Source organism: Eucalyptus grandis, chromosome 5 (assembly GCF_016545825.1).
Source record: "Eucalyptus grandis isolate ANBG69807.140 chromosome 5, ASM1654582v1, whole genome shotgun sequence".
Taxonomy (NCBI): domain Eukaryota; kingdom Viridiplantae; phylum Streptophyta; class Magnoliopsida; order Myrtales; family Myrtaceae; genus Eucalyptus; species Eucalyptus grandis.
Window position 1 is genome coordinate 33284307 of NC_052616.1, and position 24878 is coordinate 33309184.

General features: G+C 37.7%; 1 protein-coding gene across 6 annotated transcripts; it reads left to right on the top strand.

The window, feature by feature from the left end:
- The first annotated feature begins 17220 nt into the window (after nt 1–17220).
- On the top strand, nt 17221–22812 carry LOC120293209 (pentatricopeptide repeat-containing protein At1g11710, mitochondrial-like). 6 transcript variants are annotated; one of them, XM_039312179.1, is made up of 5 exons: nt 17221–17345; nt 18184–20438; nt 20566–20759; nt 21067–21214; nt 22389–22811. In XM_039312179.1, exon 2 carries the CDS (start codon nt 18222–18224, stop codon nt 20190–20192), a length of 1971 nt encoding a protein of 656 aa, XP_039168113.1. In that variant the 5' UTR covers nt 17221–17345; nt 18184–18221; the 3' UTR covers nt 20193–20438; nt 20566–20759; nt 21067–21214; nt 22389–22811. The 6 variants fall into 6 exon arrangements, with proteins under 6 accessions (XP_039168113.1, XP_039168112.1, XP_039168114.1 ...); XM_039312178.1 differs by having other exon boundaries at nt 21067–22812; XM_039312180.1 differs by having other exon boundaries at nt 20566–20683; nt 21067–22812.
- The last annotated feature ends 2066 nt before the right edge of the window (nt 22813–24878 follow it).

Genomic DNA, 24878 nt, shown 5'->3' on the forward strand with positions numbered 1-24878 from the left:
GCTTAAGCAGGCAAATCCCGACGTTGGTTCTTAAGGACACATTTGGTAATGCTCGCAGAAAAATGTGCTTTTGTTCTTTTGTTTCCAATAGTAGAAATAGAACAAAACATAAAAATATAACAAAAACATGTTTAGTAAGTTTTTTTATTCCTAGAAACAAATCTAGAATAGAAACAAGAAACAAAACAAAAAAAAATTTACTTCTTGTTCTCGGGAATAATTCAAGAAATAAGAATCAAGAATCAAATTTTTTTTTTTTTCTTTCTTTCTCTTCCTCCCTTCTTTCCCTAGCCGGTTGTCCCGAGCCTCGCTGTGGCTGGGCGATGCTTGACCTCACCTAGATTTGGCAAGGTCGAGCCTCGATTGACCTCACGGTGGGCGGGCGAGGCCGAGACTCGCCTAGCCACGGCTGGCTCGACCTTGCCCGTGGTAGGCAAGGTCGCCTTGCCCGGCCAAGGTAAGGCTAAGCCTTGCCCGATCCTGCCAATGAGGCTTAGGGTGACGTGGCCGGCGAGTCTCCCGAGACCAACCTTGCCGACTCGAGGAAGGAGAAGAAAAAGAAAAAAATAATAAAAATATTAATAAATTAAAAAAATTGTAAATCATAAAAATATATTGGGTCGTACTAAATGTATTTCTCTTTCGAACAATTTTTTTGTAGTTAACAAACGCATCCAAATGTTCGAAACAAAAAAAAAAAGTGTTTCTGAAAAAAAAAATTGTTCTCCAAAAAGAAATATTACCAAACGCACCCCAAGTTGCCCACTTTTATGATCGGGTATTTAGCACCTCGGCATTGGGCCTATGACCTTAGTGCTAATACACAAAACCCCAGCACCCTCAATTAGGTCCATTGAGGCAAAACCTAAGACCCAAATGCCACGGCTTGGGCCCCTAGTGCCCATGCCCGAGTCCATCAAGATTGGGCTTGAACTCGCAGTTCCCATGCCTGATGCCCTGACACTTAGACCCCAGTCCACAAAGGTTGAATGTGGAATCCTAGTACTTAAGCTCAGATCCCCAACACCCAAGCCTCCACAATGGTTGTAACCGAGTCCACCAAGGCTAGCCTTGAGACATTAGTGCTCGCGCTCAAGTCCATTGAAGTCGGGCTTGAGACCCAAGTGCATGTGCCTTGATCCTTGTGCCCAATTTGGGGTCTATTACAATGAACTCAAGACTTTATTACTTGTACCTAGTTCGCCGACTATCTATATCTAAGTTAGTAACTTGCCAAATAGTGTTTGTCTATCAAGGAAAAACAAATCAATTTTTTTTTATACCAAACGATGAAAAAAAATTTAGTTCATTTTCAAATTTCAACCAAACAATAGAAAAATATTATCATTTTTCTAAAAAAATTATTTTTCAGAAATGTCGTATATTTCTCAAAATAAATAGAGCCTATATCTCATTACATTTTCTTTCCATTCTATTTAAATCCTAAAAATTGGACGTAGAATAGTTTAAAATTTCTGTTAAGTCCATCTATTATTTGTGGTCGGAAAATCTCACATGACTGTGAGAGGATGGCTTTAAAGAGGGAAATAAAGAATATCAAATCGGTTTAGCGTATTTTTTTTTGTTGATTTATGAAATAGATTGAGATTAAAAAGAAATACTCTAAAGTCTGAACAATCATGTAAGTGTTGATATTATGAATGGTACAAAGATCAGTTTGATTTTATTGCAAAAAATTGAAAGACTAGATAGAACAAACTGAAAGTGTAAAAGACTAAATTGAACATTTAAAAATAATTTAAGTATCAGATTTAACTGATAAAAAAATCCAATAATGATATGTATATCAGGTCAAAATTAAAAACTAGTACTATCTTTGAGAAGTAAGAGATTATTTGTATAAGGCCACAAAATTTTTGTGAAATTTGCAAGTATGATTACAAGTAACTAATGCATTTTTTTGAACTTTTACCTTTACAAGGCAACTAGGGATGGAATCCGATACGCTCTCGGTTTGGTCGTTTGATCGTGAAAAATGGATTCAACATGCCAAAAGCAAAAGCATGTGATCAAAAGTTTTGCCTTTTCTTTTTCTTTTTCTTTCTTCCGAGCATGTGATGGAAGATCGCTTGGCATTGAATTTAGGCTTTATCTTGACCAATTAGGTGCTGCCACGTCCTTTGGTTCTAATTCCTAAATGATTCTCAAGTTGCCTAGGATCGTTCAATTGTACTTTTTCACTCACAAGTACTTGACCGTTGAATGTGATCTCACGCAATTTGATTATATATTTTTTTTATTAATACCATTAAAAAATCCCAAACCGATATCCTTAACATAGAATGAAACTAATTTTCATCTCATAAAATATGTCAAATTGGTTTTCACGACATATTCATCATAAATTAATTTTTTTCTTGTGAAAAGTGTCAAAGCAATATCTTATAATATATTTATCATAAATTAATTTTCAACTCATGTTCAAACCAATACGTGGATTAGGCGTGTTTTTCCGGTTATTTCCGCTTTATCAATTGAATATGTCATAGAAGTAGTGGTTTTAGATTTTTCACAAAACCAAAATTATTTTGGAGTAAATAAATGTGTCTATTGGATGAAAACGGTATGGCACCATCCTGTCTATTGACTTAGCTCTCTCACTATAAATTAATCATTAATTGATTTGTCAAGAGGTTGGTACTTTTGGACTTGGCCACTTCCACAGTGGTGGCTTTTTGAACGCGTTCCTCATTTTTTTCCTTCAAGCTTCATAATTTCCGCGATAGATCAAATCATGGACGTTTGCATAAACCTTTGCCTTTACATCATTTTCCTAAAAATAATCGTTTATATCGCTTAAAATAATTATTAAAGAGATATTTTCATTAGTTATGTCCAGACATTTGCATAGACGATCAAAATATTTTCCAAATCATTTATTTTTTTGCGAAACAAATGAAATCTAAAAGAATGAAGATGTCCATGATTGATACAAATAAACAGATGCTACTCCTCAAACTTTTCAGGCTTTTAATTGTAAGAACATTAATTTAGCTATATATATATTGTAATCCTTCACCAACTTTTTAACCCAATAAGAAAAATTTCTACATTTGTCCCCTATTATAACTATTTCTTATCAAACATCGACAACTAAAAATTAAATTATGCCTATTTTTTCTTTCCCATTACTAAAACGGCATTTTCCTCTTTCAAGCTGACCATTTATCTCAATATTTCATTTCAACGAAAAAAAAAATGTAAGATTTGGCTTTTGGGATTGGGTTTTAGGCCACAATTATTCTGCATCAATTCAAAATAGCATTACTATCGTTACACTAGACTAAAAAGAAGATCATAATCTTGGATTGAACAAGAAGTTCTGTTCAATTTTGAGGTTTTTGAGGATAGTGTCCCAGGATTTGCAGGTGAAATCCTACTATGATTTGGCTCACTGGCCGCCCGAGTCATTTGTTGGCGTTCTTTTATAAAAACAAAAATAACAAAATCCTTTAACATGAAGAATTTGACTCGAGAGATTGAGTCAAGTTAAAAAAATATTTCACAATGTCCAAGATGGCATTGATCTAAGAACTATGTCCAAACTTTTCAGCCTCAGTTTCATGTTTAAAGACATTCATTGATGTTTCCTCCCCTCTAGACAAAGTGAAAACTTTAGAATGTTCCCCTCCCCCCCAAAAAAAAAAATCAAAACACAAATCCCTTTTGGGACGGAGTGGGTTTTAGTTGTTCAATACATATATTCAACTGGAAAAGACAAAAGCAGAGCTAGTTCGTGATTACCTATTGGCCGAGCTCTTCACCCTATAAGAATTAATGCGAGTAGGCTTGGGCAAAATGGCTATGATGCGAGAACACGAGCATGAGCTAGTTCGTGAATAACTATAGAGCGAAAAATGAGGAGAGAGAGAGAGAGAGAGTAGAAAAACGGTCAGAAAAGAAAACAAAGGTGGCATTAGGAAATATTAGGTACTGCTCTGATTCCACCGTATCAAACTCTGAATCCATTCACCAAGCGACATGTGTCAACTGCCCCACTATGTCAAAAGTCCTCCTAATTTCATTTCAAATAGATGAAACTCTCTCTCTCTCCACTTCGCTCTTCATGCGACCTTTTCGCCTCATGTTCGAGCTCTCCTCCTACGAACCACTTTCTCCACCTCGACAGTTGCCTCTACCATCCGATGAACCACACCAAACGACATCGTCTCTCTCTCTTTCTCTCTCTCTCTCAACTCACTTTGTTCTCTCCCTCTCCGCCGTTTGACGAACCACGCCGCCGCCCCCTACTCTGTATATGCCATCACTTTTACAGATTTTCTTAGAGTTACTCCAAAATTTGTGTAATTTTTGCATTAGATTAGCAATTCTAGTGTTTTATTTTAAAGCATGAATTTGGACATCATGCTTCTCACCGAACTGCAATGTTCTTGTCTTGTTAAATGGGTCTCATTTTGATTTTTTTTTCTCCTCTTTACATTTCTCTCATTTCTCGACTCACTTTGTTCTCACCATCTGACGAACCACGCCACTGCCGCCATGCTCTATATACTACACAGCCACTTCCGCCTCTGCCTCCACCTTAAAAGGTATAGATTTTCGTAAATTTACTCAAAAAATTGTGTGATTTTTGCATTCTTTTGTAATTTTGGGGAATTTGGGGGCTTGATTGATATATTTTCATTTACATATGTCGTTTACGTATGTCGTTGTTGGTGCTTACATCCCTTGTTTTGGTCATGGTTAATTATGTGTCAATGCTTTGTGTTCTCATGCATGGTTACCTATTTTAGAGCAAATCATGCTGACAAAATCTCATGTTTAAGAAAGCACCAAAAAGTGACTCTCCCGTGTATGAGTAGGCGAGAGAGAAAAATAATCCGGGTTTTTTAATACCTTAGGATGCTTACTTTGTTAAACTAACAGTTTTATGAGGAATTTTCTATTCGAAATTAAATTTCATTCTCACATATCTCTGCATTTATGTTTGTTTGTGTAATTTCATGATTTTTATGGAGCAGTTGAAGCAAAACTCCGGAGGTGCATTTAATCTGCTTTATGTTGTTTATGTAACTAGGTTAGATTACTATTTTGGTCATTACTAAAGTTAAACCTACTCCGAGATTGATTTGATGTAATTTTAATCTCAATTTGGTACAATTCGGGTGCAAATATGCATGTGTTAATTTATCGAATAGATGAATCAAAGGTAATTCTTCACTCAAGCTAAGTGAAACATATTTTGCTTTCTTAAGTAACGAATGAGATATTATTTTGCTTGTAAAAGCACTATAATAATTACTTTTTGTTCTTTTAATTGTAGCATGAAACTTCCCATCTTTCACATGTAATACTTGATAGGGAAAATTTTGAATTTGCAATAGGAATGGTATTTTCAAATGAATTTGAACCATATCATTAGTATGTGACATACGCAACCGATAAAGGATTTGAAGTGAGGAAGGGTAATATGTTTAGAAATAGTAAAGAAGAACTTGCCCAACAAATTTTTGTATATAATTGTAAGGGGCATTTTGTCAGCTCATACAGTAAAGAAAAAAATACGAGAGGTACGAAGTTAGATGTGGCTATCTTCCTCATATTAAATTTAAGGTTGACAATGGTGTTTATGAGTCATAAAGTATGTCTCTGAGCATGATCATGCATTTATTCCGGAAGATTATAAACATTTGATTAGATGCAATGTCGGATACTTGTAAGAGTATTTTAGTTGACATGAATAAAGTCGGCACTGGGAGAATTGTGGCCTATGAGTTTTCAGCAAATGGAGTTGGCGGAAGCAAAAACTTGCGTTTCAATATGTGTGATTGTCAAAATAATTTGCATATGAAAAGATCCAATGATATTGGTGGGAGAGACTACCAAGTCTTCTAAATATAATAGAATATGTGTACCTTTTATTAAGATTAATCATCAGTGGAAGAACATCCTGTTCGGATGTGCAATTTTGTTTAGACCAGACTGCGAAATCATTTATTTGGTTATATGAGGCGTTTTTTTAAGTCTATAGGAAATAAGGCTTCGAAAACAATGTTCATTGATCAAGATGCAGACATGGCAAAAGCCATTGGATTAGTGTTTTCGAATACATATCATCATTTATGCACTTGGCACATCGAGAAAAATGTCAATCAAAATATTATATAACTTTATCACAAGCCAAGGTTTAAGGATATTTGTTAGAGTTTATGTATAGACGCAAATTGAAGGACGAATTTGAATCTACTTGAAGGGAGGTTTCTGAGAATAACAATGGCTTTGGAAATTATAGGACCTTAAACATAAACGGAATTTAGCTTTTGGTCGTGATACTTTTATATGTGGTATAAGATCAAGCCAAATGAGTGAGAGCACTAATAATGTCTTCCAATGTATGTCGATGAAGACATTGACCCTTGTAGAATTTGTTCACCACTATAAAGAACAACTAAGTACATAAGAGAAATTGAAAGTCAAAATGATTATATTCTCGTGGGAACCTCAAATTGCAAGTGTCGAATAATGAGATCTCGAATCATACTACTTCAGTGTATACTCGCATTAATTTTAAAAGGTTCAATAAAGAATTTTTGCAAAGTCTCTCCGTGCATATATGTGCTACATTTGATGGGTTGGCTTATTTATGTACTCTCAAGTGTATGGGGGATTCAACGTGAACATATTGTCAAGTTTGACCCTGTAGACTTTTTCACTTTCTTGTGAATGTAAATTATTTTGTATCAAAAGGTGGTTGTATCGTCATGTCTTGAAAATGTTGATTGAGAACATACTGGTCACAAGCATTCTATCTGTTTATATTTTGAAAGATGGAGTAAAGGGGCTAAAAAAGGGATTGTGAATGAATCTTGTCAATCCTTCTAAATTTAATTGATTTTTCCACATTAATTCAATGATCTTTTGAATTGATGAGTTCGAGAGCAAAAAATGTAAACACTATGAGAATAGTGACGAAGCAGAGCATGGCGGGCATATGCTATGATTTTTTGGGTTGCTTGATCGATGGCCATGCTAGTGTTGTCCAAGCTTTGTCGCATCTACAGGTGGAGGTATTGGCTCTCTCTCAAACCCTAATATTTTTTATTCATACAAAGAAAAAGTCAAGATAACCTATTTGTTGTGTCAGGCAATCTTAAGGTGGTAAAAGCCATAAGCAATCCAACTTCTACTCCATAGGAGATTCATGTCCTCCTCTCTGACTGTGCAGAGTTGCTACCATCATTCCCGAAGCTCCAAATCTAGCATTGTAGAAATGATGCTAATTTTGTTGCAAACTAGGTCACTAAAGTCCATGGACGCAAGTCTTTATCTTCAAATTGGGTTATTTCACCTCCTCAAACTCTTTTGGACTTTTTACGTACTAAAGGGCATTTATTGGGGTGATTTGTTTTTCCTAGTTGAATGAAAGTTCCATCGTTCTAACCCAAAAACAAAAAAACAAGAAAACAAAAACAACAATAACAATAAGGCAATAAGATGGTAGTTCAACGAGAAACATGACATCCAAGTCCATCTTCAAAATAAAACCCTAAAATTACAAATCAAATGCAAAAATTACATACTTTTAGAGTAACTCTAAGAAAATCTATACCTTTCGAGGCGGAGGCGGCAGCGTGTACAAAGGAGGGGGCAGTGGCATGGTTCGTCGGACAACAGAGAGGGTGAGAATAGAGTGAGTCGAGAGAGACAAAGAGAATAGAGCAAGTCGAGAGAGAGAGAGAGAGAGAGAGAGAGAGAGAGAGAGACATAGTTTGGCATGGTTCGTCGGACAACAAAGGCAACGAACAAGGCAGAGGCAAAGGTGGCGGTGTGGTTCATTAGAAGAAAGCTTGATCATGAGTTGAAAGGGTCACATGAGTGGGAGAGAGAAAGCATGAAGTGAGAGAGGGAACTCATGAAGAGCGAAGTGGAGAGAGAGAGTCTTGTCCATTTGAAGATGAAATTAGAAGGGCTTCGACACTTGTGGGTGTGACATCCAAACACGTCACGCACGACACATGTCTTTTCAAATTATATCTCATAATTAATTATGCATGTCAAAGTAACAATAAACATTCTCGACATTCCCTACAAGAAAATAGCATGAGTTTATACATATACTTATGCCTTTTCTTTATACAAACACCAGTAGTTATTACCACAACATAATACATAGTCCTGAAAAAAGAATTCCCATATTTTTCCACAAGCGAGCTATCATCCAACTCAACAGTTGATGACCTCATCCCCATTACTGTCATATCTAAGGAGACCATCCTACACACCAATAATAATAATAATAATAATAATAATAATAATAATAATAATAATAATAATAATAATAATAATAATAAGGGATGAGGTGAAACCTAGTAAATGAAATCTCGAAATCTAAGATAAAAGAACGGCTTAATACTCAATCCAGTACCAATTAGACAACATGAGTTCAAGGCAACAGGAAATAACCATGCATAACCAAGTTATCTTTCTTTTCTATCATGATATTCCAATTAAAATCATTAACCATAATAGAAGTTCATTCACTCATAAAAAAGCATATGACATATCATTTCATGATGCACCAATATCACCTAGTGACTCACAACTATACATGGGGCATATGTATTTCCTACTGATCATGAAGCTTATTGATATACATAGGTAAGTCCATACTTATCATGAAGCTCATCAACATTCACATAGGTGACTTCATACTTGTAACTAGCCAAGACCTTCTTGACTCATAAGATATCTCAACTTAATGAGGCATCATCATCACCAACTCATAGGAGACGGAATCATATATACTCTTCTTTAACAGACCTCAATCCATTTATCACAGGTGTCCTCTACATTTGTGAGGATAAATGCACCACTGTAGATCTACATTATGATGGTCATTTCTTAACATCGTACCATGATTATATGAACCTTGTCATATCATGACTACACAAGCTATGTCATAATAGGATTTTATATCATCGCAACCTTATAGAAAACCATAATATATGGTAAAATATCTTGTTAACTCCAAAGTTTTATCTATAAAGGGAGTTCGCTTAGAGGCAAATAGGCCGTGGCAAAGGTCTTAATTACATAGTATCATTCACATGCAATTTATTATAACGTAACAACCGTCATTTTATCACTACAATTTTTTGTTTCTCATGCACTCTAATGTCCTCTTTCTTATTTCATCTCACATTCATCAATGAAAAGAAATATATTATTCAAACAATTAAGTAAAACAATAACATGTGATTATATTTAGAAAACGAATCAAACTCAAAGGGCATATCAAACTCAAAAGTGAATCGAACTCACAGATATATCAAACTCAGAAAGCATATCAAACTCAAAAGAAAATTAGACTCATAGAGTAAATCAAATTTAGAGAGCATATCGTACTCAAAAGCGAATCAAACTTTGAAAGTAAATTAGACTTAGAGAGCATATCAAGGAGTATATCAGATTCAAAGAGCATGTCAAATTCAAAGAGCATATCAAACTCAAAAGCGAATCAAACTCAGAGAAGATCAAACTTAGAGAGTAAATTAGACTCAAAGAGCAAATTAGACTTGAAAGCAAATCAGACTCATAGAGTTTTAGACTGAGAGAACATATCAAACTTAAAAGTGAATCTGACCCAGAGATGATCAAACTCAGAGAATAAATTAGACTCGAATAGTGAGAGGATCAAACTTAGAGAGTAAATTAAACTCCGAAAGTAATTTAGACTCAAAAGGCGACTTAGATTCAAATTCAATAAGTGAATATTACCAATGACAATTAAATATGAAATTAGAAAAGTAACACTTCCAAATTCATATTTATCATTTACACATACATGCCATCACAATTAAAAGAAAACAATCAAACACATTCTAGTCATGTACAAAATCCACAAAATAAATTAAACTATCACAGCACATTTACGTCCCTATTTCACATACTTATACTCAATTTACATGTATCGACCAACCAAATCAAAGTACTAATTAGATCAACCCAACTTAGCACCTAGGATTTTCACTACCTCAAAAATGACTTCAAATTTAGAGCTTTAAATCACCTCTAAATGGAACAAACCAAAATTGAAAATCAACAAAGCTTGATTTGAAAATGACAAAATCCATTAGTGAAAATCAATAATATACCACGTCCAAACCTAAAAGATGGAGATAGAATCTAATATTTTGAGCGTAAGACCTTTGCTTCCAATTATGGATTCTTGAAAATAAAAGATTTGGAGAAAGGAGTCGGTGATTGGTAGATGTTGGAGTAAATGTTTTTATCCTTGGATGTTGAGTATCCTCAAGGGTGCTTTTATACGGCCAAAAAGTTATGAGAATGAAAGGTATTAACCATAGTTAAGGTCATAATAGGTTTGGAATTAAAATGCCAAGTGTTCCAATGAAAGAGCTTCAAGTGGCCCCTATGAGAATAGCTAGGGCAATGATCCACTCAAAATTTGCTACAAGAGGATACTTCGATAGAGATGAAGATGAGCCTCTCTCATTGGCCAAGTGTATGTAAGAATCATCAAGGTATTAATGAACTATAGGCATGTAGGCATGAGTTAACAAAATATTAAAGATTATAGAAATGAGTCACCCAAAGCATTAAATAAATCATCGGGATGAGTCACCCAAAACATTAATGAACAACAGTTGAAATTGGATGATGTTAAAACTACCAAATTCATTGTCTCAAACCAAAGCATAGGTTTAAAAATTTTGGTAGAGAAAAGATAAGTGGCGTGCCAATTGAAGAGAAATAGAGATTTGGAAAATCAATATTCATTCTAAACATTGGGGAGTCTAAAAATATTTTGAATCTACTAAAATCATAAATGAAAGTATAAAAAACTAGGAAAATCTCAATTCAATAAATTAGAACTTGAATATCATAATATATGAAACTCATAATATACCAGCCATTCTCTACAACTATTATGTCACTACTTTAATTACTTTATTCTACTCACCAACATAGTGGTGATATTTATCCATTTAATCACAAAGTATCGTATTCTAGGTGATTACAATCACGAAAATCACGTTAAATACTGTTGTCGGGCATAGGAAATTCAAATTATTACAGTGGGTCCCGGTACACATATCGTCCAATGAATGGGCTCGAATTTTGACATAGTAGAATCAAAGAGGTAACCTCATCATTTATGCTCTCGTTTTGTCGAGTCAATTTCTACCGCCATGGTAGTCTGTTATGTTTTCTTTAAACCCTTCCTTCCCGATTCTCTATCTCTGTCCTGCAAATGGCGTCTTCCTCGGCGCTATCTTCCATTTCATCCCATCGCAACTATCTCTTCTCCATTTTCAGCTACAACATCCATGTTCTGCTTCGCATCGTTGACCTTTCTTTCATCCGTCAATTTCTTCATCTTCTCCATGCAATTGCGATCCTTTCATCATGATTTTCTTTAGCCATATCTATTTTTCATGCTCTATATTCCCACTCCGCTTTATCTTCCTTGCATGCATGGACTATCTGCTTCCCATCTTACCATCCATAGCGCAATTTAACCCTAATTCACCCTTTTACCATCATCGTAGCGTGCTTTCTTATCCAAAGTGTTTGCATGTCGTTGCAACTCATTGTTACCAGTAATTTCCATGGCCGAATCTACTCACCAAGATGATGCTCGGGTTGCTGCTCTGTCATCGACTTGGCCGACTTTGGCCTGACCATGGCGTTGACATTTGGGAAGATGACGTACCGCCAGAGAAACTGCAAGAATGTAAACTTACATTAATTGGTAAAATTCTGTCCAACCCTACTATCAACTTTCCTGCTTTTGAGTACTTTACGAAGAGTTTGGCGCAACGACTCTGTTCAAATCTCTACACGTGAAGATGGATTCTATATTTTTAAGTTCAATACTGAAGGTGAAAAGCAGCGTGTCTTAGACAACGGCCATTGGTTGTTTGGCCATCACCTAATTATTCTCAAACCTTGGTTGCCCAATACCCCTCTACACTGTTATGACTTTACAACTTGTGTGTTTTGGGTTCAACTTTTCGGTCTTCCTCTAGAACGCTGCACAGAAAAAATGATTACTAGAGCTGTCCGACAAATAGGTACGGTTCGGGAAGTGAGAATTGAAGGTACTGATAATTCTTCAGCTAAATCAGTACGGGTTAAGGTTGAACTCAATTTACAAGAACCTCTCGCAATCTGGTAACCTCATCAAGGTGGACGGGAAGCATATATGGCTCGACTTCAGATATGAACGTTTATCACATTATTGTTATTCATGTGGTCTTCTTGGCCATTATGCCATGTATTGCAATGATATTCCTTATGATGCAGCCAAACTTGAAGAATCGACAGCTTATCTTATGGTAAATGGTTGAGGGCAGAGGTCAATCAACATAGTCCATTCTGGTTTGCATTTTATGACCAAACTTTTAATCAAGGAAATGTCGAAGAAGTAGTACCAGAAACTCAACAGCAGCTACCTCCATTACTCCTTCCAGCTCCTCCGTCTCCTCGGCGGCCTTCGGCAATAGTGGAAAATACAGCAGAACATTCATCAATCATTACTCGCAGCCTTCTCCTCCAGTCGACCTGAAACAAATCCATTATGTTCAACCAGCCAATGCTTTCACATAATGCTGCAGAGGATTCCTCTACTTGCAAGAAAATTAAGACTCCACGATCAGTCTCCAAATCTAGTCCGCTGAAAAAAACCAAACGATACAATCCTTATGGGATTTCTTCTAATGTCAATGTAGTTCTTGATGAATCAACTCTTCTGGATACCCCTATTATTTCTACTGAAGGGGTTGGAACATGGGCTGAGGTGGCTTGCCTAAAAAAGCCACCACAGGACAAATGAGGATCATCAGTTGGAATTGTCAGGGGCTGGGCAACCCCCTGACAATTCAAGCATTACAGGCCCTTGTGGCTAGTGAAAGGCCTAATATCGTTTTTTTGATGGAAACAAAAAATCAAGGCATGATGATTCAACGTATCCAGAAACGGCTGAAGTTTTCAAGTTCCTTTATCGTTAATCCTATGGGTGTGGCTGGAGGTTTGGTTATTTTTGGAATGACCAGGAGGTGACATTAACTATTGAGCATTCTACTTGTCATTTTATTGACACTATTTGTACCAAGAATCAGACAGCTAAAACTATGAGACTTACCTGTCTTTATGCGCCTTCCATATTCCATCATAGACAGCAAGTCTGGGTAGATATCAGACAGATTCGAACTTCAAGTTCCTTTCCATGGGTGTGTATTGGCGATTATAATGATATCCTTTATCACTGGGAAAAGCAGGGCAAACGAATTATTGAGGCATATAGATTAAATTCCTTTCGAGAGTTTGTGAATGATTGTCAGTTTATGGACATTGAAAGTAAAGGTTGCTTTTATACATGGGTAAACAAAAGAGATGGTGCTGAAGCCATTAAAGAAAGGCTAGATAGGGCCTTATGCACCATTGAGTGGAGGTTATCTTACCCGGGGCGAAGTCTTCGCTTTTCCTCCTTTAGCCTCGATCATAGTCCTCTGCTCTTACTCACCGAACAGCACTCTTTAAAAGGAAGAAAACTTTCTGTTTTGAAGCTTTCGGCTGCAAGAGAAAGATTGTCAATCAATCATCAACAATGTATGGACTTCATCAGCAATGCGACCTCAATCATTAACTAACAAGCTACAACGTACTTCATTTGCTCTTGCCAAGTGGAGTAAATCCCTTCGAATCACGAATAACAACCAGCAGCAAGTCTACCGTTACAACAGCAACTTCAGAATCATATAAATCAAACGGGTCCTACCTATGACAAAGCATTTGTATCTAGTCTACAAGATGAAATTCGCAAAATATGGCGAGGAAGAATCATATTGGGCAATGCGTTCTCGAATCCAATGGCTACGGGAGGGTGACAAAAATACTAAGTTTTTCATGCAACTACAATCCAACGTCGACAACGAAATCGAATCAGCATGTTAAAGGATGACCACCTTGGCTGGATTCGTGATTCTACTCAGCTTAAGAGTATCACGCAATCCTATTTTGTCAATCTTTATAGCTCAACGGCTTTCGAGATTATCATCCTATTCTTCATCAATGCCATCGAGGTCATCACAGCAGATATGAATGCCAATTTAACCTCGTTGTTACTCGGCGGAAGTTAAACAAGCTGTTTTTCAGCTTGGAGCCAACAAAGCCCCGGCCCGGATGGTTTTAATGGGTTATTCTTTCATCATCACCGGGATATCATTCACGAAGACATCTATACATCGGTTAGCAATTTTTCAGTTCGGAGTGATGCCCTCTCATCAACGGGACTCTAATTTCTCTTATCCCTAAGGTGCCTCATCCGGAAGGTTAGAACAGTATCGCCCTATTAGTCTATGCAACTTTGCATACAAAATCATTTCTAAAGTGTTGGCCAACCGTTTAAAGCAGTTTCTTCCAGAACTAATCTCATCAGAGCAGAGTGCTTACGTCACAGGTAGACAGATTCAAGACAACATTATGGTTGTGCAAGAGGTTTTGCATCATTTAAATCACAGCAAACGAAAGAAACATTTTCAAGCGGTTTTAAAGCTCGACATGCAGAAAGCTTATGATCGGATTGAGTGGGATTTTTTAGAGGACTATCTTAAAAAGCTAGGCTTCCATGTTCAATGGGTTAGGTGGGTCATGCAATGCGTCACCACCACCACATTCAATGTCAAATTTAATGGTGAATTGTTAGATTCCTTTCATCCTACAAGGGGTCTTAGACAAGGAGATCCACTATCTCCATATTTATTTATCCTTGTCGGCAATCTTTTATCCACTCTCATACACCAAGCTGTCCAATCGGGAACTCTCAAAGGAATTAAACCGAATCGGTGTACTGCCCTACTCTTTCCCATTTATTTTTCGCGGATGATGCAATCTTTTCTTGACTGGAACTACTCTAGAATGTCGAACCTAGCCAATGTTTTACATCGTATTGTCTATCGACCGGCCAAGCTATCAACGAAACAAATCAGGTTTATTTTGTGGTAAGCACTGTCCTCTGAATTTACAACAGAACCTTGCTGCAGAGTTACGAGTTCCTGTTATTTCTAAGATTGGCAAGTATTTAGGTATTCCATCTGACTGGGGTACATCTAAGAGGGATATGTTTGCATGGATTTTGGGTCGGGTTTGTGCTAAACTTGATGGCTGGAAAGAGCACTATCTCTCTAAAGGAGGAAAGGAAATCTTGCTAAAAATGGTTGTGCAGGCTCTCCCGCAATATGCAATGTCTATTTTTAAACTTCCAGTTTCTATCTGTAAATCTATTGAGCAAAGAATTGCTAAATTCTGGTGGCAAACAAGCAGTACAACAGCTGGTATTCATTGGCGATCATGGGATATTCTAAAACAGAGGAAGATGGCAGGTGGTCTTGGCTTTCGTGATCTCTTAACCTTTAATAAAGCCCTTTTAGGAAGACAAGCTTGGAGACTATTTCAAAACCCTACCTCACTTTGGGCTAAACTTTTTAAAGGCCTATATCATCCTTCTACCGCTTTTGGCATGCACGACATACAACTAACTCCTCTTGGGGATGGAAAAGTTTACTTTTAGGTCGAGATACAATTCTTCCTAAGCTTCAGTGGTCTGTGGGAGATGGACAGCATATAAATATTCGAGAAGATAAATGGCTTACCTCGGCATAATAGGTGGACCAAAGCACCTCGATCGAATCTCATCATCGGTTCTTTGGCTTCATAACCTCTCCCGCTCGGGTTTGGAATCTTTCTCTTCTTCATCAGCATTTTGACCGGCATATTGTTGAGGAGATACTCACTATTCCATTAAGTCATGCTCCTTCAGCTGACCATCTCATCTGGACAGGAACAATCTCAGGTCAGTATTCAGTTAAATCGGCCTATAACTTCCTTAGACAATTAGCCTACCCTACGAACCCCAACCTTCCCTCATCCTCTTATAAGCCATCAGCCCATCTCTGGCGATCTATATGGCATCTCAATACCCCTCCCAGGATTAAATTTTTTATCTGGTCATTGTGTCATAATGCTCTCCCTACCAAATTTAATCTCTTTCGACGACACATTTTACCCGGACCCTCTCACAACTCGTTCTATGCACACCCCTGAAACTACCGAACACTTTCTGTTGTTTTGCCCATGGACATCAAAGATTTGGTCCCACCAAAAAATACAAATTCCTCATTCAACCTATAATAGAAATCGAATGGACGCGTGGCTTGAAGAAGTTTTTGAAAGTCAAGTGGATTTACCTTCCAAAGAGATCGTAGCTTCCATCCTCTGGCAAATCTGAAATCGCGCAATCATTTTATTTTTCGGCAGCAGCGAACAGATCCCGATCAACTTGTAGAAGCAGCCCTCGCAGACGCAATGCTATACCGGAACTCCTCGCAGCAATCGGCCATTTCGGACTCTGCTCTTCCCAACCCTAATCGGCTTTGGACTCCACCAGACCAAGGCAGTTTTAAGGCGAATATTGATGGGGCTTTTACCTCTGATACCCACTTTGGTGCGATCGCATGTGTTCTCCGCGATTCTACTTTTGGTATTTTGATTGGTGGATGCAGCGGTTCATTCGTGCGTCCTCGGCCCCGCAATGCGAAGCTCAAGCCCTAATTACCACTCTTACTTATTTGCTAGAACAAGGCAAGGAAGAAGATCACCTCATCATCGAATCTGATTGTCTGACTCTTGTGGACTCCATCAATGATCGCTGTTCATCACCATGGGAGATTCGCACTTTCGTTGCAGACGCTTCTGTGCTGCGTCGCTCCTTTCCTCGCTTGCGAATTCGATCTTCTTAGAAGAGAAGCTAATGCGGCGGGCCGATTGGGCCGCGAAGGCCCAAGCTCGAAAATCTCTTTCACCTTCTTGGCCCACTTTTCCTCCTGCACCGCTATCGACTTTGCTTTGTGTATTGACGCCCTGTCTTCTTGGTTGTACTTTTCGTCCGCCTTGAATATGAATATCTCCGTTTCGACCAAAAAAAAAAAAAAAAAAAATCAAAGAGGTACTTCATATTTTCTCAGGATTTGAAAAGGAGAGACAGAGTAATTGTAGGAAATTGAAGAAACAAGGAAGAGAAGGGATTTAGAAAATTCCGAAGTGGGGCCCCCCTGTACACGTGGCAAGCCACGGTGGACGCTCAATAACGACCTGCTCGGTGCCCAAGTGCTTGAGCACTCGAAGCAAAAACGCTTCACAACACGCATCGTTTGTTGTTGTCGGCGTGTCCTCCTCGAATCCTTCTGTCTCTCCTGATCATCCGCAAAGGCTGTCGTCGCAAGCTGCCTCCACCCCGCGAGTTCGGAACCTCGTCGGCGCCGGCTCTTAACTAGAGAGAGGTCCAGTAGTCCCTTTCTTTCATCTCTTCTTCTGCACGCATGGTGTTTGTCAATTTGCCACTTCATCTTGAGTTGCGCGTTATGTTCAGTATGTGTTTGTTGAAATGTCTCGTTAGAACTCAATTTGGGTTCTCCTGCTTTCCGATGTAAATGGCACGACTGGGCAGGCACTGCGGTTTGAATATATTCCTAAGCTTCGACATGGGCAAACTAGTTCACGAGTATTCTAAAAGAGAAGTGACTGCTCCAAGCAACACAAGGACTGATGTCGTGATGCATGTAGTGTACTCCTTTCATATTGAAAATATTCAATTGTTGTGTCTTCTCGCGTGTACTTGGTTTGTTAAAAGAGATGCATATAAGCAAGTACAGTGAATGAGCGACAACTATTATAACTATATCAACTAAATAAACCTGTTAAGAAAATTGAGTTGTGGCAATGAGAGTGAATGCTCTATTGTGGGTGCACCCTGTGGAACAACGGCATCAATATAATACATATATTCAGTAGTAAAGAGTCTCCCTTTGATAGATTGATTTGACTGCAGGAACAGTGTAAAATCAATACTAAATATATGTGACCATTACTGTTTAAATTACATTTGTCAGTGCACTCCTATGGAGATCTTGCTGGGTCGATCTACCTTTCTAGTTTAAATGAGCGTGTGTTAACTAATTAAATTGGCGCTCATACAGTGTTTATTTCCACTCTATTTAATGAGTATTTTCCATTTGGGTACGTATTCAATGCAAGTAATCTTGCATAAAGTTTACTATTACCCCAGTATACGTAGAGGTAAAGCAATACTTATATGAAAGCTGTTTGCCCATATTGCAGAATCATGACTATATTATGATTTGAGCATTGAGTTTGCTATGCGTTCGTGCTTTAATGCATGCAAGAGAAGTTGTAACTTGATGAGAGGATTTCATGTGGGCAAGCAATTCTCCAACTTCAATTCTGAGGATGTTGTCTTAAAAACAGTTTGTGCTCAGTTGAGGCAAAGGAAGTGGAAACATGTGGAGCACATTTTGCCAAATCTCAGTAGTTCGTTGGTAAGTCGTGTTATTTGTGAACTTCAAAACTCCCCCCAATTAGCATGGGAATTTTACAAATGGGTTGCAGGCAAGGAGAACTTTGCACATTCATTAGCTTCTTCTTGTTCTATGATTCATGTCTTGGTACGTGGGAAGAGGTTTGATGATGCATTATTACTAATGAATGATTTGCTCTGTGCAAAAGGCATGTTGCCGTTGGAGATTTTGCAAGCACTGATTAGTAACTGCAAAGTGTATGACTCAACTCCAGCCGTGTTTGACGCATTGGTTAGGGCATGTACCCTGACTGGGGACATGAAAGGTGCTCATGAGATTATTCAGCAGTCCAAGCAGGCTGGCTTTATGGTTACCATCCACGGCTGGAATAACTTTTTGAGTCGTCTTTTGAAGCTGAACAATATTGTCGATTTTCGGAAGAACTATAAGGAAATGGTCTCAAATGGGTATCTTGAGAATGTGTACTCTTTCAATTTGGTAATACATGCTCTTTGCAAGGAATATAAGTTACTGGAAGCAGTATCAGTTTTCTATCAAATGATGAAGAAAGGAGTTTGGCCTAATGTGGTCACTTTTAATATGATCATAGATGGAGCTTGTCGGATGCATGATATGGAACTTGCACTCAAGATTGTCAGGAAAATGGGAATAATGTCGAGAGAGTGTGTTCAGCCTAATTCAGTCACATTCAATTGTATCATTAATGGATTCTGCAAAACAGGGAGGATGGCTGCTGCAAAAGAAGTTTTCAGTGAAATGATTACTCTAGGTATTGAGCCAAATGTTAGGACATATGCAACTCTAATTGATGGTTCTCCACGAGTGGGGAGTTTGGATGAGGCATTCCAATTGTGCAATGAAATGGTGATAAGGAGATTGATGCCCAATTCTGTTGTCTACAATTCTTTATTATGTTGGCTTTACAAAGAAGGAGATTTGAAGGGTGCAACTTTATTGTTATCCGACATGATTGAAAAATGTATATGCCCTGATAGTTTCACCTACTCTATCCTTTTAGAGGGACTATGCAGTAGTGGATATATGAATGAAGCTATCAAAATTCACAAGCTTATGCTTGAAAAAAACCTGGCAGAAGATAATGCTTGTTACAATGTTCTAATAAAATATCTTTGTAGAAGCAAGCAGGATTTGGGAGCCTGGCAACTTGTGGGTAGCATGTTTGTCCGTGGTTTAGTTCCTGACATTGTAACATATGGCACTTTGATTGATGCGTACTGCAAAGAGGGGAATATAAGACTGGCAATTGAAGTTTATGATAAAATAGCCAAGTCGGAAAAACATCCTAACCTCGTTATATACAATTCTGTTTTAGGTGGTTTCTGCAACATGGCATTAATGGATGCAGCAGAATCTTTGGTGGATTCATTGGAGAGCATGGGATTGTTCGATTCCATAACCTATAATACTTTGTTACACGGCTATTGTATGAGTGGGAATGTCGACATGGTATTTACTTTGGCTACAAAAATTGGCGGTGTAAATAGTATGGTGAATATAGTGACTTACAACATACTGATGAACTTTCTTTGCAAATTTGGCTGCATGTCAAAGGCAAAGGAACTTATGACAGTAATGTCTACTCGAGGAATGTTTCCTGACTCTGTAACTTATACTACTCTTATAAACAGTCTGAACAAAAATTGCAGTCCACAGGAAGTGATTGAACTCCATGACTACATGGTGCTCCATGGAGTAATTCCAGATTCCTATACATATGAAGGAGTTGTGAAGCCATTGCTTGAAGAGCTGGATAATAATGCTGGAAGTTAGCATGGTTGAACATGGTTTAGTAATGCAAGCTGCATGCACAACTTCCCTATGGAAAGATAATTACCTAAATGTTTGGACTAACACAAAAAATTCTCTCTCCTCAATATTGACCAAGCTGCTCTGGTCTTGAGTAAATTTTTCACTAAGCAGAATGGTTTGCTTGTGATCCATACCAAGACCTTCTCTCTTCTTATGTTGATCTTCCTTTTCCCCATTGGATATGCTCTTCTTGTTTGATCTGTACAGGTAATGTCAATTGTGATACATGTTTTGTCCCATTTATTCTTTTCATGTGTCTAGTTCTTAACTTTAATGTTTGTCCATGGGTCTGGCTATCTGAATTCTCGACTCATGCCTTCTCTCTCCATCCCAGGATCAAGGCTGCCTTCTGTTGCTGTTCTTTCTGGTTCATTTTCTTGTAGAGCCCAGAGATGGGATGGCAACACTGGACATGGGTTGAATTGCAAGATAGATTGGGTTTGTAAATTCAGGTTACATAATTTCTTGGATGAAAGTTGCTGCATGATACACTCTGTGCAAAATCGTTTTACCTTGTTTGTTGATACAGTAAGTTTGATGGCATTGAACTGATTGTAGATATTTGAGATTTTAATTACTTTGTGATCTAAATGGCTTCAGCCTTACTTTGGTCTCATCTCCAATTTATCTTACCAGTCCAATCTCTGATAATTAGACAACACCACCATTATGCTTGCAATGGTTTTTTTGGGATTGGATGTTCAGTTTGTAGTTGTGTAGGTCTCTTTGAAATTTCTAAAGCCTTTTTTGTTTTTTGGTAAGTCAAACCTTAATTTAAAGCAGTCTAAGTCGAATCATTTCTCAATTTGCTTGGATTTAATCTACGGCTACTTAGGCCATTGGAGCTGGAAATCTTGTCAATCTAGCTGCATTCTACATCAGAAAGGGACCTCTTCACCCCTCTCCCCATTACAATGCCCATGCAACTGCTAATGATGATCCTGAAGTTCTGGTGGATCATTTATTCCACATAATGATCACTGGTGAGATCATTGGTGCAACATCTCTAATTGTTGACTTGGTTTGGAAGTAAGTTGCATATGCCATGCTGTTATTTTTTTCACTAGCAGGAAGCATCTTTTTTGGTAAAGCGAAACCCTGACAGGTCCAAAGAAAAGACTTTCTAGGTGGATTAGTGATTTATATCCTGTTATACTCTTCCTGCAACCATGCTTCAATGCCTTGTCTCTTATTTACTGCTTTTAGATGCTGTTTTTAGCTTTAAAGATCTGATCATAGCATTTAGTCTTGTGTTTCTGTTTTTGCCATCTTTGAGGAATGACTGTTAAACTAAACTATCATGGAAATGATCTTAATAGAAGTTTCAGGTGGAAGAATTAAATTCTCGAGATGAGAACCTTAATCTTTAATCTGCAAGAGGATCTTCTTGGAAAATGATGGATTTGTTTGCCCCGATGGCTTCTTCATTTGCCTGCTGGTGCAAGTAAAACAACATTCTGTTTTGCCATTTGTCCTGCAAGAGATTATGATGTAATAGATGCTTGATAATACAGTCATGCAAACTTACTAGAACAGGGTCAATGGGGGATGAACTTGCTAGAGCCATGGAGATATTTCATGCTAGCTTGATTACATTGTTCTGGCCTTCAGGCCCAACTCTAAAGCTTTCATTTCATGACTCTAATTCCTACTGATTGATTTTGTGAGTAACTTTGGTGTATACAGGTCTGTGCACCTTTGAGTAGGTTAAAAGCTGCCCCTTTCACATAATATCCATGCAGAAATACGGACATTTTTTCAGAAGCATTTACTTTTCCTTTAGTTCAGTCTTGTCTTCTCGTCACTTCTCAGTTTCTTCTACTTCAAACGTGGCATAAAAGCACTGATTGGTTGTGGGGAATTAGTGCAATTGTGGATATAGTTATTGTTCCAAAACTGAACTGGACCATTCTGTTGGATTGTAAATTGGACTGCTAAAATTATATCATTTTCTTTTCTTGTCAAGAAAGAAAAGAACCATCTTTTACATGACTATTTTTACCCGTCTATTCTGGTTTTGCACAAGGTTCTAAATTATTCTATAAGTGCTACTGATAATATTTTAAATTGTAAACTTTTTTTGCGATGCAGAGCATTGTTATTTAGTCTTTTTGCTAATTTCTAGGTTGACTTCTGTTCTCAACTCCTCCACTCCAGGGAAAAGATGGGGACGGTCAGCAGATAAGAGGTCAACGATATGATCGATCACATGGTGTAGGGGCTTCAATGACCAAAAGTATGGTGCATTGTGCCCCAAATGCAGCGTGGCTGCCTCTTTGTACAGACCTGGGTACACTGGCTTGGTGCAGAACCGTCAACGAATTACTTTCTTGATGATGCAGTTTGATGTTGGTGGTCTTTCTTTGTCTCGACATCAAGGGGTCAATGAATCCACGACTTGTTAATAAGAAGGGAGTAATTTTGTGGGAGAAATGACGTGTCCTTTGTAACAAGTTCAAAAGTTCAAATTGCTAAGACTTTCTGTATATGTCGACATAAATTATCTGAAAGCTCAGTGATTCTACGGTACATGTTGAAGATGACAGGTCACCATAAACGCCAAAAAACTCAGCTTAGTGATCTCTCGATGCCATTTGTTCTTGGACGGTTGCCGAATTCTGGTCCTATGACGCTGGCGTTCGTGGACCATATTTTCTCTGCAATATTTTTCAATTCTTCGTTGATTGAAACTCTTGCTGGTGAATTGATGGAGGTGCTTGGTTAATGGAGATAGCATCTCATTACTCTGTGCTATCCTTGAGGAGATAGGTTCTTTGATCAAAGAAAAGAAAAAGGAGAATTCTCACTCATGATTCTTATGTTCTCCTGGGTGAATATCTCCAACCATTCCATAAAATAAGTCGAGTGACAAATGCCACCCTCAAGCTATAGGAAAATCTTTCCAATAAATTCGAAGCGTTGCCACGACAAAAAGTGAAAATGCAAAGTGCTTTTTCGTCTGACCACCTCAAAGCAAACTCGTGCATATCGATGGTGAAAAAGGAGCTTACGCTACAGGCAATGTGGCTAAGAAAAAGCTAATCGAATAAAGGGTGAAAATATCATGTTTCGAAGGTAAGGATAATAGACATTCCAGGCGAAGGAGAGGCATCCTTCAAGAATGACGGCAAATGACGCATAGGAACCCTTAAATTGCTTTTGCGTAGGCATATAACTAAGTTCTTTCACGAACGAGGAGAGTCTGGTAAGTCCATTTAAGGCACCCGAGTACAGAATGTTTTTAAATGGTTGACAAGATTCACAGATAAAATACGTATTGCAAATGAAATGTAAGGATAGTAAAAGCTCGATGGGCGTTTCTTATCATTTAAATTATAGAAAGTTCCCCGCTTCCATACAGAATCTTCGAACGATTGTACCAAGGAGACTGGATCTTGTTTCATAAAACTAGTGTCAAGAGACTCTGAACATACTTGGAGGCCAACCATCAAATGCTCGCAGAAAAAGGAACGGAAGTGCATAGAAAGACACTCCTAAATCGCAAGTAGCAAATTCGTGTTGCATGATAAGAAAATATTAGCAATGAGAGTGAGTTACCAAATCGGAATTACACAATTTCACTCCACGTAAAAGGGTACAGTTACTCGGTCAAGTGAACACATAGATTCAGTAAAAGAAGCATGTCAGCATACACTACAGCAACTTTATTCTTGACTCTTGAGGACCTGCAAGTTATAGACATACAAACATTTGGAAGAAAAGAAATTACCGCTATAATTATTAAACATATGTCAGACCAATGATTAGATCAGCAAAAACCGTTCATACCATCTGATTTAACACGTCTCTGCTGTAGCATAATTGACTATTGGTACTATCATCGACACATTTCAATTTTGCCCATTAAGGATTTAACAGGAATTTATCACGCTCAGACAACAAAGAGTTTGCTCCAATTCAAACAATTCCTAACAATTTGATGGACATTGCTAAATTCTTAATCTTAGATGCATCTCCCCAACTCTCACCCATGAAGCCCCTTGTATATCCCAAATATTCAACTCGAGTATTTTAAACCAAATTCAGCTTCTATCTTGTGATCCTGGTCCCACCCATGGTTTTTTAAACTCTCTTCCATAAAGGAAAAATAATGCTGAACATTATAAGCTTCAGAAGAGCACAGCCTTATACTTCAGTAATCTACAGTGGCATCCAAGACGTTTTCGGTAGAAAATGAGACCCTAAAATTTGATTCTCTAAGAATAATGATATCCTATTCCTCAATCAAGACAGAGGGGAGAGCTAGCCAAGAGGTCAGTGGGAAAGAAACATCTTTCTAAACAGCCAAAAGATCTACAATCATGTGTCTTAGACAGCCACTTAACTTCTCTTCCCCTAAGACCAAGTTACAAACAAAGGTTATAATTTATCATCAAATATGCCAACAAAATAAATACAAGGAAAGTATGATGACCATGGAGGATTATTTACATGTGTTCTGTAATTGCTCCAATGAAAGGTTAAAGGTAGAGGATGCCCAAAAATGTTACAAATGCTCAGTAGCAATAAGAAGTACAATGCATAAGAAAATCAATTCACTTGGAGCGACAAAAGCAAATGGGTGGATTTATGAAGCTAGCAGATGACAATTCTGAGAATCAAAAAACAAAAGAACTTTACCTGAGC

Excerpts from the sequence above, each read along its gene's own strand:
- LOC120293209 (XM_039312178.1), top strand. The coding sequence starts at position 18,222 with ATGCGTTCGTGCTTTAATGCATGCAAGAGAAGTTGTAACTTGATGAGA.